We start from the raw sequence: 19,002 nt of genomic DNA on the forward strand, positions 1-19,002 counted from the left end.
ATGTAAAAGCAGAGAAGCTTAATATACCAAATGGGATTAAAAGCAAAAGTACTCATTATGCAGCAGAATGGTTCCATGTCATAATATTACATCACTTTATTGGTGCATTGTACATGCAAGCACAATTAAGATGTTGTGCTAGGTCAAGGCTAGTTTGTTTATGTTGGGGTAAAGTTTACATCATCCAGTGCATTATAATTTATTAACTCATCACATATGTTCTATGTAAACTCTTAATCTGCAAAGTGACTGGTGACTTTAACTGTCAGATAAATGTGGTAAAAAGTAAAGTATGTTCCCATGAATTGTAGAGGAGTAGAAGTATCAATCGTCAGAAAGTGGGAATCCTTAAGTACAAGTACTTTATGTTGTATGTGCTTGTAGCACTTTTATTATAGATTAACTGTTTCTTACATTTTTTTTATAGGTTTCAGTTGGTAAGACATATTAATTAATTTACTCCCTGTAACTCCAACAATAGCAGCAATGCGTTGTGTCCAATGTTCCCTTTTGTAGGGAGAACCTCCATTTTAAATGAGTTCACAGGAAGTTTAGAAAGAAATCTTAACTTCTTATTTGTGAAGAAAATGTCTTGTAAATTATGCCTTACATGTTATTATAGTAGGAAGTTTCAGACAATAATGTACGACAGCGGCTCCAACATGTAAATCTTCTGTTAACCAACAAGTGGTCATATGGTGCATTCAAAATCATCCTGAGTGTGTGATGAAAGTGTGTGTGCGTGTGTGTACGTGTGTGTGTGTGTGTGTGTGTGTGTGTGTGTGTGTGTGTGTGTGTGTGTGTGTGTGTGTATAAGTTGACGCCTGTGTGGCCTGTAGTGCTTAAAATGTCAGTCACAGCTTCTTCAGAACTTGAATGGTGGAAAAGGAAGTGTTAAACTGCAACTTCAGACCTCACATGTGGCTATATATAAAAACATCTATCTCACCATCCCCACTTCCTGCCTGACAGACTCAACCACCATAGCAAGATGAGAAAGCAGCTTTAGTTGCAGGATGCAAGAAGTGTGCAGACTATGTGTGGGTGATTGTGAAGGAAAGGACCATAGCTATAAGTATTTCACTTGAGTATTACCTACACTGTAATAAAAATCAATGTGGTTCAACTTAAAAACATAAGTTCAATTGCTGCCTTAAACTTTCAAGTAGAGTCAAATTGGATTTACAATTTGATACAACTTATGATTTTTAGTTGACTTTAGCTTTGGATTGCTCTATGTAAGTTCACATGACTGTATAGTACATGTTTATTCAACTTAACAATGCAAGTTCAAAAGATATATAACTTATTATCATGCATTCTGTTCACTTGTCCAAATAAGTAGTGTCAACTTAACAATGCAAGTTAAAAAGATATTTAACTTATTATCATGCATTCTGTTCACTTGTCCAAATAAGTAGTGTCAACTTAACAATGCAAGTTAAAAAGATATTTAACTTATCATGCATTCTGTTCACTTATCCAACTAATGATTTCAACTCTGTTATTTAAGTTAGGACGTTTTGACATAACTTTCCTAGTTAATATTACCTAAAAGTATGCATCGTTTCAAATGACAATTTATAGTTATAAGAAACACCATGTCTTGTGTTTGCATCAAAACAAATTTATTTGACATTAAAACAACTTCCACAATGTGGTTAAACAGAATTATTCACAAAGAACATTAAATACAACAGGAACAACTGACAGGATGAGTCCTTTTTTTTACAAAACATTGTTTGCATCTTAACAAATTATTTTTACATTAATGCAACTTCCACAATGTGGTTAAACAGAACTATTCACAAAGAACATTAAATACAACAGGAACAACTGACAGGATCTAGCTAATGAGTTCTTTTTTTTAATAAGTTGTAGCTGAGAACTTTGTTCCTCAGTCCATTTACTTTGGCAGAGGCTTGGTCTGGTTGTATCTTCATCAGCACTCGCTGGAGAAACTCGAAGGTATATTTCATGCCTTGTGGATACTCAAGATTTAAACTATATACAATTCCCATAAGCATGGCAAAAGCACATGGCACATCTTTTAAGTCATGGAGCACAATTGTCTCCTCGACCACAACTGCAACATTGAAAATCGTGCGTGGAAATGGATCTTGTTCCCCACTTTCATAGCCTATCAGAAGGCCAACTGTCATCCCCTTCATGGCTGCATCCAGAGTCTCACCATGAGCCTAGAAAAGCAGAAATAGTGTTTGACCTTTTACATCTTTAAGTACATATGCTCTACAAGGGAAAGTAACTAACTAATGTATTACTCAAGTACCCTATTTAAGTATAATGTTGAGGTACTTATACTGTACTTGAGCATTTGATGTTACTCCACTACATCTTAGAGGTAAATACGACACAAGAAAGTACTACACAGAAGAAAATAATCTGATTCCTCAATACATCATCGGGTCTACATAATATCTGACAATATGGTCTACATAATATCTGACAACACAAAAACGTATACATGTAATCACAGTTTTGCATTAAGGACATTTTATATTGTCTTACATCACACATCCTGATGACGTCTGATGGATCTTCGGATATATAGTGTGCTAGACCAAGCAAAGCAGCAGTCCTCCTCCTTTCATTTGTGTCCTACAAGACCGAGAAATATGCAGGTAGAACATTTTGTAGCACAAAAACAAATAGTGCATCAATTTACAAACAAACAGCAACCCCTTACATTTTTCTCAAGGCAGTTCAACATGTCTTTGAGTGTCTGCTTCTTTCCAGACTTGGTTGCAGCTTTGTAGACTTCCAGGAGTTTTGGGACCAGGTCATCAAGTCCGTTGAGGAATGACTCCAGAAGGTCTGTGGTGACTACTCTTTTGAATTCTGCCCTTATCTGAGGAGATGCAAACAGGTAGTAAATACTAGTCAAACAACATTTCTAAATAGGACAGACAGTTTACACAGTATGACTGCCTACCTGTCTCTCAAGGAACAGCGCTGGCCATCTGGAAAGGACCTCTGCAACAAGTGGCTGATCTCCAATTATTTCTTTTCGGCGCTGGGAAAACGTAGTCGTCATCAGGTGTTCCACCAACTGGTGATCAGGGTCTTTTTTTAGCATTTCCACCACCATCAGCTTTCGCTTTTCCTCTATGTTTTCATGACTCTGTCCTTCTGGTGGATCTGGACAGTAGTTGACCTCGCCCTTCTTTGACTTCTTCATACGTTTCCCCTTTGAATCTCCTCCTTTTCCTTTGTTGATAACAACCTCAGGACATCCTGCAGCACTTAACTTTTGCCGGTAGTTTCCAAGCTTGAATTTGAGACTGTGAAACCAGGAGTACCATCCCTTTCCAGGCCCCGGTTCCTTCAGACTGGGATGCTTCTCCACAGGCTCATCAGCTGTGAACAACACTTTTAATGTTGCCCGCTCCAAAGGAAGATCTTTAATGTCCGTCAGGTTGCACAACTGATGGTTGAACTCAGGATCCTCAAATTGTAATATGAATCCACCTCTCAGACCAAGGTTTGTTTGCAGCACCTGGCACAGCTCCTTAACGCTTGGGGGGATGTTTTCAATAGAAAGGCATCTGATATCATTTTCAGATATAATGACTCGCAGGAGCATTGTGAAACACTTTTACCTGAAAAGGAGATGAAATGTACTGTTAGTAAGTACATCCAGTAAGTAGAAATATTAAATAATGTAACAAGACATGTATGAAGAAAGATATACTTACAGCAGGTTTTAATCCAGCAAGAATGTCCTGGGAGAGATCAACATGCGCCCCTGAACTAGATATGACACAAGCGGCATATAGTCATTAAGATCCTCTGGTTTTACCAAAAGACATTCAGCAGACATTGTTACATTGTATATTTAGCATTTTAATTTATTCTTATTAACATGTTATATATTTTATTAGTATCTTATATTGCTGCACTATATTTTAGGCCTAGAATATCTACTAATGCTTTTTAAATAATTCAAATCTAATATTTTAGCGTCAGCATTGTTGAAGGAGGCGGAGCTTCAAGACTGGAATTCATGACGTCAATTCATGAGCACGCGAAAGTGGCGCGAACACAGCTAGCTTGCCAAAGCTACTAGCGAGCTAATTACCTTCAAATAAGTAGGTTAGTGCAAACCTTAACTTAAGCTAGCTAGCTAACTGGCTAGATAACGAGGTCCCGTTTTCGAGGCATGTTTTGACAAAAGCATTAGCCTGCCAGCACAAATCCAAAAAGATTAAAATATTAATTTAATTTAATTAGGTTTTAAATGTACTTATATTAGCTACTGATATTTTAGCCACACCACAAGTAGTCCATAAACTGGCCGTAGCGAACTGTCCTGGAGACAGTCCTGCTGCTAAGCTAAGTTACATTGAGAAGCTGGCTAAAAACATTACGTTAGCTTTAAATTACATTTTTCTAAATGTCCTCTGAAATATTATAATCGATTGAAACTATTGTTAATCAACCTTTCTGTCATTTCCGGGTCCAATTAAACCGGTTATCGGGATTTACGCGGCTCAAATGTGACTATTAAAAACTAATGTTAGCTAACACTGGACTATTGTCCATACTGAACCACCCGCATTAAACAAAGCTTAAGCGTCATACATTTACAGACAATATATTAACATGACAGCAGGTACTTTCTTTACATTGACTTATTGGGTTGAATGATATTGCTGATGGAGTCACTCACCTCACTGGGGCTTTCTCTTTCCGAGCTGTCGCGCCGCATGTCCAGGGTCGACTCACGTACATCGTCTCGCTAGCTAACGATATTCATCCGCCACTTGGTTCGCTGAACCTACGTACTGCGTGGTAGTGTCCAGGTCACGTTTGTGATCCGGCTGTCAAAAACGTAATGATCCGCCGCGTGGTTTAGGTTAGTTCGCCGTCTGGTTTTCCATTGGTTAGTGATGCAGCTGAGCTGACAGGCAGCTCGCAGTTTGCGACCTGGTACGGTCGATTATGCATAACTTTAATAGGCGTTCATAACAAACGCGTTGCGAATATTCGCAACGCGTTTGTTGTGAACGCCTATTAAAGTTATGCAGGATAAGCCTCAATACAATGTAAATGGATTAGTTGTACACAAAGTCACCCATGAACAGTTCATGAAGAGGCAAATTAGCTAAAGAGAATAAAACTGTTTTTTAGAGTAGGCTGTATGCATTTGTATTTCTGGGTAGAATTTGACTATTTAACATGGGGGTCTAATGGAAATTGAATCGCTTTTAAATTCTCAAGTGGCCGTTTGAGGAACGGCAGTTATTGGCACTTGTTTTTGACTGTTGGACATAACCATCATTATAACTCACAGTATTAAGTTCAATTGACTTCCTGAAATTTACAATTTATTGAACTGGCTTAAAAACCTGAGTTGAACTACCGACAACTTATACAATTGAGTTGTAATTGTATAACTTATCATGATAAGTTGAAGTAAATGACAAAAATACATTATCATGATTTATTGTTCAAATCCTTTTTTACAGTGTAACGAGTCCAGCTGTCAGGTGTTCTTTCTTTCCTTCTTTCGTTCTCTCTTTGTTTCTTTTAGAATAATGGATTACAGTGTCAGTTTATGGATCTCTGTGACTCTCATTCTAAAAGGAAAGTCTTGTATTTCTTCTCTGTGAGGTTAATTTATCATAAATAACTAATAAAAGTCACAAACCTAACCTTAGATTGTTTGCCATAATTGTAAAAAGCATATTTATGTGTAATAATAAATGTAGGTAATATAATATGTGGTGCGCACAAATAGCGCACCAGATGGTCTTAACATTATTTAACTCCTGAATAGCAGATTGGAGCTGAACTGTGTTTCCTCGAGGTCAAACAATCCCATTTCTTCTCCGAGCACTCCAGCGTCCGGAGTTTGAAGCTCTCCGCAGCTCTCTGGCTCACATCTCTGAGACATCAGCCAACGAAACGGATCGGTCACCTTTTAAACTGCGTCAAACCAACCAGAAACAGGGAGGAAAACACTTTCCCTGTTTTATTGAAATAAAAGCTTTTTTCGAGTCAGTTTTATAGATGAAATCCTATCCGCGACAAATATTAGAATCAACCAGATATCCACACGACCATGTGTTTATCATGGTTATCATCAAAGGAATTAATTACATTAAGTTATATTTACAGAAATGTTGTTTAATAATAAGGTTAACTTTGTGTGGAAACAGTGCACCCACACAGGGGCAACGTAATTATTAAACCGCAGCTCGCATTTTCTACACTTTTTTTGTTGGAACACATCAAGATATTTATTAATATTATTATTATTATTATTGTTATTATTATTATTGTTGTTCAAAAGCAAATAGGTTATAGATTTCTTGGGTCAGGGGGACCTCATAGCATCAGCAGGACTTTCCCCTTTTTCAAATCGGTGAGGTGTCTTTATAAGTTCCTTTTATTCTATTTTAAGCACAATCCTTTTAATAAATCATTCTGCATATATTATATTTCATTTCAGTTACTGTAGTAGTTATAATTTATTCTGTCTGTATATATAATATTTCAGTTATTGTGGATTATTTGCTGTTTTTTATTACTGTTTTTATTGCTTATTTACAATACTTGTTTTATTTTTTTGTGTCTTGTGTGCACTTTACACTATGCTGCTGTAATCCTGTAAATGTCCCCACTGCGGGACTAATACAATTATTTATTAATATCATGGTCTACCTGTGAAAATAAATACATCATCCTATCGTGTTTCTTCAATCTCTTAAATGTAGCCTATATATTGTTTAAACTATATCCTACTATACTGTTTTGGGTCACTTAATTGCTTTTGAGTGAAAGGAAGCTTCTTATTGTGAAAATCCAAACCGGAATTCATGATTTTCATTGACGCTGTTTCATTGATCACTTGTTGAGCGCAGCGCACGCACAGGAAACCCCGCAGTAACAATCTAATTTCACAAAGAATACGACTGCCTTAACTGAGGGACCTATTTTATGCCAACGTACCACACATTATTGCGTTTAGAGAAACTCTTTCCTTTCTCCCTGAGTATTTGTTTGTCGGAGTGTCAACGCCCAAACACGCTGAACTCACAAGTGGTCATGATGTCTGGCGAAGAGGCTCTAACTCAGCAGCAACCCCCAGAACAGGAGGGGAAGCCCGACGAACCTTCGCCGGCTGCGTCGGAGGCTCCGGAGGAGTCGGCGAGCACCCCTGCAGCAGCCGAGGAGACACCCCTCTCCTACCGGGCTCTGGTCCTGACGGGCCACGGGGGCTACGAGAAAGTCAAGCTGCAGGTGAAGACGCAGACGCGGCCGCAGCTGCTGGCAGGAGACGTCCTGGTGCGCGTCAAGGCGTGCGGGCTGAACTTCTCCGAGCTCCTGGGCAGACAGGGGCTGTACGAGCTGCTGCCCGCCCCGCCTGTCATCATGGGGATGGAGGGCTCCGGGGTCATCGAAGCCGTCGGGGAGGGTGTGAAGGACAGGGAGGTGAGTAAAGGCCCCCCTGAGTGCACGCACACCCACAAAATACCACGAACAATGCTAGTCGCGTGCTGTGGAGCTGATGAGGCTGTAGTTGTAATTCAAACCGTGGTGTTTACTGGCGTAGGCCTAGGTGTTTCTGTAGAATGTTTCTGGACTGTGGAAATGCGCTTCCTATTGGTTCCCAGTGGCACATGGGTTTTCACTCCTCGCCAAAACATAGTAATCTTTTCCACTAAATACTAAAACAGATTTTGTTTCTCTTTTAACTCTCTGGCATTACTTTTTTTCGGGGTGGAAACAATATTTCACCTCATTTTTAGGGAGCTTGGTGTAGAACCTTGATGACCACCAAATGACTGACTTTGAATGTAATGTATCCTTCTTCATCCACTGACACGCATGCAAACAAACACACATGCACACACGTTTTCTCAATGAATTGTCAATGAAACTCCAAAACCCAAGATAATGAAATTGTTTCTTTTGTTAGTCCAACAGTCCAAAAAAAAAAAAATATCCAAGATTTCAATGATATAAAACACAGAAAAGCAGATCATCCTCCAAATTGAGAGGCAGGAACCACATGTTTTACATTTCTGTTAATTTGCCAGTTAATTGATTATCAAAATAGCAGCCCTTTTACTATGTTTTAAAACATCTCTGCACAATATGGTGTGTATGCACATTGACAAAAGCAGAACCCCTTCATAAATAACTTATTCCATTTAATGTAACATGTTCTATTCATGTGTGGAAATAGGTTTTCTTTTGCCATTATGAATAGTTCCTGTGTGTTTGATTTACAATGTGTCCTTGACGTGTATTTACCTTCTCTTTGATAAAGAGCTTTCCAGAGGTCGAGTTTTATGGCATTTGAATTCATTAAGTTTATTAAGCATTCAGAATATTAATATTTATATGTGCCTCTGCCTCTTTTAAATCCAGTCAGCTGCAGACTGGTCTATTTGAAGCATACAGGCACCTTATTTGCTGCCGTTGAAGCACATTTTCCTGAGATACTGCATAGTTGATCACCCAGAGGCCACATAACCAGTTATGTGGACTTTAATTTATTTGTGTGGAGGATTAAAGAAATGCATAGTGACTCATTGCAAGCAACCTCGATGACTTTATGCCATAGTCTTTTGCAAAACAAAACACTCCTATTTAAATGAATAACAGTATTTCTCTGCTGTGTCATTGGGTTCATAAGAGCTGCGTGTTTTGTATGTAAAGCTCAGCAACAGATGACTCCAAAGCAAACCTCCTCATTTTCTCTCATGATGATGATGATGATGATAATAATAATAATAATAATTTCAGCCTTCCATAAACCGAATAAGCTTTTTGCTTTAGGATCTTTAATGAGTTTAACCATGATCTGTTGTTCTTGCCACTTATTCAAGAGAAGTGAAACATTCAGGGAGCGTTGCACAGTTAATCATTGTGTATCCGAGCCCTAGTGTGTGCCTCTTGTGTTTTAGCATTATATTAGTCAGTTACCTAAAAAAAAAAATGTTTTTTTCCTAAAACAAACAGAGATGGCAGCTGAAAATGACATGTCCTCGCTTAATTTGCATTTCTTAGTATTTCATCCAGAATGTTGGAAGAGTCCTTTTGGAACTACCTTCAGAGCAGCTGTAAGTCTGGTTTTTAACCACTTCAATTTTGCATCCATACATGCACCACCAAGCTCATCTGCATAGGACTTCAGTCAGACTTTCAGAGAAATACACCAGCTGTTCTCCAAATAAACTCCTTAATCTACTTAGCGTTGTGTGACGAGAGGATGTGTAGCAGCCTTGTGTTTATATGATCATGCATTGATGTAAACAGCAGTCAAAACTCTATTGTCTGATTTTTAGTTTGCTGGCAAAAGTTGTGTCGCATCTAATTCAAATAAACGGCAGGATTTCACACAAACTTCACTGTCCTATTTCAAACATCACTTCAGTTACCTCAGTTCATGTCAGCATTGCAGGAAATGAGCTCAGCCTTTTTTTATAATTAACTACCATGTGTTTTTTGAGGTCACCCAGTGGGTGTCGGAAAGTTTTTCACAAGACCAGAGGTTGCAAAATGTTATCCACTCCAAAAAGGAGCTTTTGAGTCATCCGATGTGGAAGTTGGAGCTATCGGAGTTATCTCACTTAAACAGACAACAGCAACATGTGTTTGTGTGAATGTTTTTATTGTCTGTGCATGGGGGTGTAACTATTTGTGTGTGTGGGTGGCATCTGTCTATTGTGATGCGTTTGTGTGCAGCAGGAAGTGTGTGGCTCGGGTAGCTCTGAGCTCTTGAGGCAACAGGAAGCAGTGCAGCGTTCACAATCGGACTTCTTTCCTGAGTCCTTCACTTTTTTTGGCAAGTTTCTCAACACCAGTGATACTTTTTATAATAGCACGTCCCTCTGGAAGAAGCCAGGGCACAACGCAGGAACAACATTTCCCATAAGCCCGCTTGTCTGAGCTCATTTGAACCGAAACAGTTCAGGTCCATGCAACATGTTTGATGTGATCTTGTTTGATATACATGTAACATGTTTTGAGTTAGTCGTGAGGTCTAAAGACAACATTTCTGCTATCAAAAAGAAATGATGATGATGTAAAGCTGAAGGAAAAGCCAAAGAGCATATTTACTGGTAAACTGAGCTGGAATAATCTGTCCCAATGTGTCACAGTTCAGCTCCACACCCTCCTCACTCTATTTTTCAGTCACTCCCACCTCGTCAGTCTAACTCCCTTCACCTGTTCACTCACCTGCCTCTGATCACTAATCAAGTCACTAGGCTCCTCCCTTCCAGCCACACCTTGCCAGATTGTTCTTTTTTTTCATGCCAGACTCTCCAGCACTTGTTCTCATTCCGATCTCCTGTTTGCCGACCCTGCCTGTCCCTATTTAACCCACTAGCCCGACTCCCGATGAACCTACCAGCCTTCTGTTTGATCGTTACTCTGCCTGCTGTTTGCCGGAGCTTTAAATGAAATGTCAACGATCCCTGGAAGTCGTTGTGATTGCATTTGGTCCAGATACGAAACCGTTACTAATCAGTGAATCCAATGCAACGATTTTTGATAATCGTTTTAGTAATTTTTCATGCAAAAATGCAAAACATTTGCTGGTTCCAGCTCCTCAAATGTCACACACATATGTGCCTTGGTCACATGGAAATTGTGATGGGCATTTTTCACTATTTTATAGGCAAAACATTGGTCATGTAAATATTTGGCAGAATAATCAACAATGGAAATAATCATTTGTTGCAGCCATAACTTTAGTTGTTAAATTGCCGTCATAATGAACCCTTTAAGATTTCAAGGAATTTGAGTTCCGTTACTTGCCGAGTATCACAAGATGACTGAGGATCATTCCTTTTATAAGGATGAATGTATGCACAGCAGCAGTGTAATAACTTGCCCTCATGTCATTTAACAAAAATACACATCAGATGATTTCCTGCCTGCTTGACCTCAATTTGACATCTAGATCAAAGTGGTGATGACACAAGAAATTGAGCTCATGAAGAAGGCCCGTTTCTTCTCATACTCGCATCCTTCTTGGGCTGTATGATTGTGGCCCAAAATTATAATTTATTGAGATCATGATTATAAATCACGATTATTTATTGATTTTAGTTACTTTCTTTCTTGCATGTTTTGCTACATTTCAGCTAATGTACAAATCTTTATCAAAATAAGACTGTACCTTTATTCACAGTGCATTCCTAGAGGCAAAATAGAATTGTACTCAAACATTTTACCCAAAATGAAATCAAGAGAGCGCTGTTTGTGCTAGTTAACACAACTGAAATGAAAATAAGACACTTTAGTTTTGAGTGTTTCTGCTCTCTGTTGTATGTTGTAAAATTAATTATATTACTCTTCTTCTCTGGACTGCAGCCGCATCATTCAGCAAAGTTTATATGCAGCCAAGTGTTTTTATGAGAGAAGCACGCAATTTCAACATCGATATGGAGTCGATAATATTAATTTAATTGTGGGAAGCCAAAACTGTAATTACCATTAATATTAGATTAATTGTGCAGCCTATCCTACTCATAGCCTTAAAGGGACAGGACCATTTATGGGTATTCCCCCTTATTGAAGGTCCTATTTTGATATAATAATTGTGCAAAAATAATTAATTAAATCACTTTCTTACCTTCCTTCCTCAGGTGGGGGATAGAGTCATCGTGTTGAGCCGCAATGGCATGTGGCAGGAAGCTGTTGTTGTGTCCGCAAACCTCACCTTCGCCATGCCCGAGCAGATGAGCTTTGAGGAAGGTGCTGCTCTCCCCGTAAACTACGTGACCGCCTACATGATGCTGTTTGAGATGGCCAATGTGAGACCGGGCAAGAGTGTTCTCATCCATATGGCAGCAGGTAAGACACACTGAGAATACTGAAAACCTAATGCACTGAGTGTATTCTGAAAACTGCATCATTTACCCAGTTTAGTACAAATACACTCAGTGGTGTCTGAAATACTGTTACGCAACAAATAATGAAGTACTCTTTTATTCTTGAATTGATCATTGTCACTTGAAAATATGACACCATAATATTGAGGTCTTATAAAAGCGTATTCCTAAAATGGAAAACAGGATCATTATCAGGCATGGTTGCTTTGGCAACACCTGGCATTTAAAAAACGGTGCCCCAACACTGTAACAAGGAAATATGTCTTATTGCTGTTAAGGTACCAGGAGTACTCTTTTAATCAAAGAAGGGTGTACATCATTTATATGCATTTTCTGAAAGTACTAAACACAAAATTAAGACCTTACCCATTGGCTCTCAACATGGCGACGGCTGAGCTGGCAGCTTGCAGCCAACGACACTAAAGCTAAAAAAGAATCGGAGGTGCTCGAGTACTTTTGGAGCCTTCACACACAATGCAAAAACTGGAATGGTGTCATTTTCTGGAAAAGTGATAATACACTCCAAAAACACAAAACGTTGTAAAAAAAAACAAAACAATATACACTTAAAATAACTCATCAAACTATAATTCATTGTAAAAAGATTACAATGTATTACAACTACATAAATTATTACACTATTCTGACATAAATGTCAATGAGTGACTAGCAATTCTAAAGTATTATGATACTTGACCATACAAGTCAGTATAAAGTGTTCTATAATGTGTTGTGGTTATTGTTATACAGAATTATTAATATTTGAGTGCTTTTAACTAGATTATACAGTGCTATAAGAAGATTATAACATATTATAAGTATGTGTATAATGCATTATAGACATGTGCGGAATAAAGTGTTACCAAAATTCAGTGTCATTTTTTTAATCCTCTTTAGCTTTTGTTTATTTGAAGTTATTCATTGTGTTTAACATATGTTAATTCTGCATTCACTCAGATAGCTCAGTGTTTATCAACCACACAGAGTCCAAGTATACACTTCAGTTAATATCAGCATCCACCATCACGGTCTAGAGTTCTTCTGCACACACACCCCTCTCAAAGGCCAGTTTCAGTGTTGAGTGTGTGGGTGGTTGTCAGCTGACATGTATGAATCAGCCACACGAGGCCATGGTGAAGGAGAAGGCAGGAGGGATTACTGCCGAGTGTGCACAGCCAGCATTGTGAGAACCCTTTCACTGTCTAAATGTCCTCTGAGTATCCTAAAGGTTGAGAAATCATTAAAAAAACATCTGTGTGCCAGTGTAGTTTTATTGTTTGATTATTAAATCACTGATTTATTTCAGAGAGAGATCACACAGAAGTGGAACAGCTTCACTTTGGAAATTGAAATGCCTGTAGTTACTTTTCTCACTTCAGTTTGATTCTGCACATGTATATAGGTGGTGTTGGTGTCGCTGTCACCCAGCTGTGTCAGACTGTGCCAGATGTGACAGTTTTTGGCACTGCATCAGCCACCAAACATGAGACTATTGCCCAAGGCGGTGTAACTCACCCCATCGACTACCGCACCAAAGACTACGTGGAGGAAATTCGCAAAATCAGCCCAAAAGGTGAGAAAATTGAAAAACTGCTTGTGTACGGCGAGTTGTCGTGTTTAAGCCTAACGAACACAGACATCCATACCTGTCTTGCTTGGCCAGGAAATGTATGGATTTCATTTTAACAATGTGTTAATGTATTTTGTTTCTTTGATAACAAGTTGATAAAGCGGCATTAAAAACAAATGGCATCTTTATTTTTCCTCCCCATCCATTTAATTTGTTTTAATCTGTCGCTCTGCAGGAGTGGACATCGTCCTCGACCCACTCGGGGGTTCAGACACCCAGAAAGGCTTTGGTTTGTTGAAACCTCTGGGCACGCTTGTAGTCTTTGGTAAGTCACCTGGAAACGGAAGGGAAAAAAAAGTTTATAAATGGCTTCAGTCTGCCTCAATGTAATTGGGTTTTTTGTGCCTACACATTTAATGAGGTGTTTTTTTGCATAATTTTATCAACAATGAATAGACTTCAACAAAAGCTAACCAAGGTGGAAAGTAAGAACACTTAATTAGGTACTGTACTTTAGTACAAATTAAAGGTACCTTATTTGAGTGTCTACTACATGCTCATGTATACTCTACAGCAATTCAGAGTGAAATATTACATTTTTATCTGTGTTCACTACAAGTTACTTTGAAGATTTACATTTTTGATTAAACTTTTTTTTTTATATCATCAGTTTTTTAAAATTTGAGTCATTTTTGTAGTTTTAACTACAAAACAAAAAATACTTTGAACCTTAAGTGACATTTTGATTGGAAGAAGTTTTATTATTATTTAGTATTTAAGTGTTGCTACTTTTGTGTTGTCATCATCTCTAACCTTCCGGAAGATAGCTATACATAAATTCATCTGGGTGTGTGTTCTTGTAATGCATGTTGTTCTATTGTTCGTCATTCTAGGTGCAGCCAATTGTGTGACTGGCCAGAAGAAGAACCTGTTGGCCATGGCAAAGACCTGGTACAACCAGCTCTCTCTCACTGCACTCAAACTGATGCAGGCCAACAAGTCCGTCTGCGGCTTCCACCTGGGCTACATCACGGATGAGGAGCTCATCAGAACGACGATGGTCAAGCTGCTGGAGCTCTACGAGCAGGGAAAGATCAAGCCCCGCATTGACTCATGCTATCACTTCGAGGAGGTTTGTTTGCTTATGTTTTAAATCTAAAATGTGAAAGCGGTTCTGCTACTTACGCATGCATGACAGCACTTTCTGGGCTGAAGTGAAACAGAATCTACCTCTAAGAAGGAAAAGGATGTACGATAAATAGGAAAATATAAGCTTAGCTTGGCACAAAGACATGAAGCAAGGGGAAAGAGCTAGCCTGGTTTTGAACGAAGGTAAATGCAAACCTACAAACAAGACTTAACGCACTAATTAGTGAACTACTGACCTTCAACCTTCTGACAGTCAGCCTAGCTGTTCTTCCCCATTTCCAGTCCTAATGTTAAAGCTAAGCTAACCAGCTGCTGGCTATCGATTCATATTTTTAGAGTGGCATCATCTTTTCATCTAAGTCTCGGCAAGAAAGTGAATAAGCTTGTTTACATATATGTTTAACAATTTCTGAAAGGTTTGAAAACAAGAAGTTCAAGTTCTCAGCCGCTCAATGTATTCAGACATTCGATGGCTGTACATCACTCAGGAGGAGCTCCACTGAAGCTTCTTCTGCGTCACAGCCTCCTGGCATTTTCCTCTTTTTCATTACTCGTGTGTTAGACAGCAAACCTCAATCCCCCCATCAGATGAGTCGTACTTAAGGGCCGTTGCTAGGTGACGGTCTAAATCGTTGCCGTGGCATTCACTACTTACGGGGATATCTTTGTTTCCAGTGTCTCTGGCTCTCTTCAAGAATAGACAGGAGTGTGATACGAAACAATCCTGAATTTGCATCTGCGCACAGGAAACGGACAAAAGCCAAGGCAGGAAATAATAGGAAGTGCAGATGACTTATTGCAGAGATACACAGCATAGATAGCCATTGTGTTCATTAATGTTCCTCCTCATTTTGACTGATCGGCCATTAGCGTGTGTGTCATGTAGTCACTACAAATCTGATGCAATTAATCTTGTCTTTAGGAGACGGGGAAAGCAACAGGGTAAAAAATGCATAACCTAAAATTAGGCAATACCAGTTTCGCACATCCGTTTTACTCCTCTGTCTTCTGTCAGGTGACTGATGCCATGAGACGCATGCAGGAACGCCAAAACATTGGGAAAGTCATCCTTCTTCCTGAAGCGAAGACGGAGGAAGTGAAATCAAAGTCCAACCCTGAGCCGGTAGAAAAAGTGGAACAAACTGAGGCTGCCGTCAACGAGAAGGAAGAAGAGGCCACAGAGGAAGTTAAAGCAGAGGGTTGAGAAAAGATGTGTTTAGTTGAATGATGTTTTCTTGCACTTCCTGAATGCGTTCTCTATTGTTCACTTGTCACAAAGGGAAGAAAAGCAAGATGCCATTTATTTCTTTGACAGTATTTTCAAATGTTTATGAAGATTCTGTTGTGATATGTGTGTTGTGTCTCTGTTGGGAATACATGTGTTTTTAAATGAAAAACAACTGTACACTATTGCAGGAAGTGAGGAATAATGTATTCTGATAACAAATGGTAGAAGAAAAATGAAGGGGTGTGGCTTCCCCATGACTGATATAAAGTTTGTCACCAGGGCTGGTGTGTGTGTGTGTGTGTGTGTATACATGTTTGGTGTTGCTTCTTCTTGATTGATATTGATGCTGATGTGAGGCACTTGTTCTTAACTGGAAGAAGAGCATTATGTCATTGGTAGATTTTTTTTTTTTTTTGGTTTATGGCTTCTTAAATACCAGCCCTGGTCTGATTGTCTGTATGCTAATCTGAAACACATTTCCCTTTGTGGTTTATCTGTTTGTGCTTTAATCCGCATCATTAAATCTGGCAAAGTAATTTGAATGTAATCGAGATGCATTGCTTCTAACTTCTTTATCGTGTTACACATTGTTCATTTGAAGTAATGAGTAACTGTAATCAAATTGACCAACCCCAGTCTATTTTATCAGTAAACATTGTTGGTAATAGTGGTTATTGTTCTAGTTTCATGGGTTGTGATGCAAACTCTAATTCCTCTTTATTGAATGTTGTTAGACAAAAGTCTCTCTTTGTATTCTAGTTCAAATTGTTATATTTTTCTCATGTGTGCCAAATTCAAATTCAGCTTTCACCACTGCCACCAAGTCAACTGTATATGACAATTGGCTATTGACAATTGTTCCTGTCGTTGTTTTCTTCCAAACAACGTTGTGCAGAACTTGAGCTAAAACTGTTTGGCATGCCATGTGAAGGCAGTTTATCATACCTCGATTTATTGAGCTGCTTTCAAAGTCCTACCATGCCTATTCAAATAGAAAATATAAGTGTTTACAGAACTACAGTATGTGGTGTTACAAAGTCATTCCTATATGTTCTAAAAGTTATGAAGAAAAAATGGGATAGTGCTTTGCTTTATTTGCCCTTATTTCTGGTATTTCTAGTATTTCTGTGCTCAATATTTATTCATCTTGAAGCTCTTAAAGTATAGCGATGGATTATTAAGCTTCCATTTTCTTCACAGTAATTTGTATGTTTGTTTGTATGACTGTATCTTTGAATTGGATGATCTTAAATATTGGGCTAAAGCTTGTGGGTGTAATTCAGTGTGACGCAGAAAGATGCTCCAGAAGCTGTAGAGAAAAGAGTTTCCCTCATCCGCACCAGAGCAGCGCCTCACATTCCTCTTCCCTTCCTCCCAGTCCTGCTTTCTGTCTGGAGTAAGAACGCTTCACAGAATATGCTTCATATTATTTACATTTGTGACTTTGTTAGGTTTGGCTATGGTTTCCTTCTCCAGGTATGAAGTAAGATCTGATGTGGATTTTTAGTGGGAACTGAAGTCAATCTGAGCAGATAGTTCTCCAGATGTTAAAGGGCAATTGGTGAAGATAAAACAAACACTCCTCGATCATCTTTGAATATATTTCTGTAATGCTACAAGATTTGACACATTTAATATTACGGCCAGGAAATGTAACTTCAAAACTACATTGTGTGTCTGTTAACTGTAACATTCGGTGCGACTGTGGGTCAGTGGTTAGCAGGTCCGTCTTTCAATTAGGGTGTTGGCGGTTCAATCCCCGCCCTAGTCGATGTGTCCTTGAGCAAGACACTTAACCCTGCATTGTTCCCTGTAGCTGTGTCTACAGTGTATGAATGTAACAAGATTGTAAGTCGCTTTGGATAAAAGCGTCAGCTAAATGACATTAACTGTAAATGACTAACATTCAAAAGTGGTTATCTAAAATATGCTAGTCATTTTTTCCATAATTTCACAACAATTTACATGAATGGATACAATATTCATCCATGTGGTGAGGGACATCTGGTGGTGAAATCGTGCCTTCTAAATAAGTAATTAAAATACTCTCTATAGTGTTGCCTGTCTTGTTCAATGTAAAACATAATTTCAATTGAGCCTTCTCACTTTCTAATGAGATGTTACATCTGTTTCATAATAAAATTCTAAAACATAGCTGTTAAATATATAATAACCCATTCAAAGATTATATCCTGCTTCATTACTCAAACATGCAATGTGTTTTGTACTGATTGTAGATATGTTTATGATCAATGTGTGCTGCGTCTATTAACCCGTTTGTCTCAATAAGTGAAAGATTTGATGTGTTACTGTATTTATGATGGTGATCAAACAACGCTGCCTTTTTTCTTTTTTAAACACACTTTATGCACACATGCCTTCTTTGTTAAATGGCACTAACCTGTCTGTATTATTAAAGTGGTATCACATTATGTTCCTCTAAGCTTGTAAATTACTCAATTGATTCAATATTGATGAAGGGAGCATTAAGTTGACCCTCATGATTCTGTATAATCAACTTAAATAAAGCCAAGAAATAAGAATACAAGTGTGTTCACAGCGTAGTTACATGCCATTTAAATTTAACATTTGTTGTGTTTTATCAACTGTCCCACAAAGATATGTTGCCCAAACCTGGAACCAATGTTTTTGGGTGACTATTAAGACCTACATGGCGACCAGCAGAGGTCCTCCTCTGGTCAATTTGTGTACGAGCACTGGGCGCTTTTCTTCAGTTCAAGCGTCTCTGGTTCCGCTTCGTGGTCAAAGTTCCTTTGACCGTCCAATGATCTTGGATGAATGATGTGGGGTTCTCAATATTTTGTAACTTAAGGTCCTCTTCCGATTGTAAATAAAATGTAAAGGACCACCTTCCCAAAATAAATGAGGGAAAAACACATGACAAAAACTAGGAGAAAAATAAACTGTCTGTGAATGTTTTATGCAACTGTAAACTGTAACGATTAAAATTGTTTTTTCTCATTGTATCTCAAACTACATCGGATTTCAAATTGTGTCTGAAACATTATGTGCAAAGGTCAAAAGTACATGTGCCATTAAATGTTTAAACTACTATAAGTGGACATGTAAAGTAAATGAGTCTCTGGGCGTACACTCAACATGGGAGGTGCCAAGGTCAGTGGAGATCCGGGACTTAGCCTGGAATCTTGCAATGAGTC

The 19,002-nt window shown here is 38.5% G+C and overlaps 1 protein-coding gene across 1 annotated transcript; it reads left to right on the forward strand.

The window, feature by feature from the left end:
* The first annotated feature begins 6,847 nt into the window (after positions 1–6,847).
* Positions 6,848–18,266, forward strand: LOC117748486 (synaptic vesicle membrane protein VAT-1 homolog). The gene is made up of 6 exons (XM_034558291.1): positions 6,848–7,458; positions 11,631–11,838; positions 13,279–13,449; positions 13,682–13,771; positions 14,340–14,578; positions 15,611–18,266. Exons 1-6 carry the CDS (start codon positions 6,964–6,966, stop codon positions 15,797–15,799), a joined length of 1,392 nt encoding a protein of 463 aa, XP_034414182.1. The 5' UTR covers positions 6,848–6,963; the 3' UTR covers positions 15,800–18,266.
* Positions 18,267–19,002: the final 736 nt, after the last annotated feature.

This window comes from Cyclopterus lumpus, chromosome 19, assembly GCF_009769545.1.
Source record: "Cyclopterus lumpus isolate fCycLum1 chromosome 19, fCycLum1.pri, whole genome shotgun sequence".
Classification (NCBI taxonomy): domain Eukaryota; kingdom Metazoa; phylum Chordata; class Actinopteri; order Perciformes; family Cyclopteridae; genus Cyclopterus; species Cyclopterus lumpus.

Bases quoted from the DNA above. Each gene is read 5' to 3' on its own strand.
- LOC117748486 (XM_034558291.1), top strand. From the start codon at position 6,964: ATGCCAACGTACCACACATTATTGCGTTTAGAGAAACTCTTTCCTTTC. The intron at 11,839-13,278 runs GTAAGACACACT...ACATGTATATAG, and splicing joins TCTCATCCATATGGCAGCAG to GTGGTGTTGGTGTCGCTGTC. The intron at 14,579-15,610 runs GTTTGTTTGCTT...GTCTTCTGTCAG, and splicing joins CATGCTATCACTTCGAGGAG to GTGACTGATGCCATGAGACG.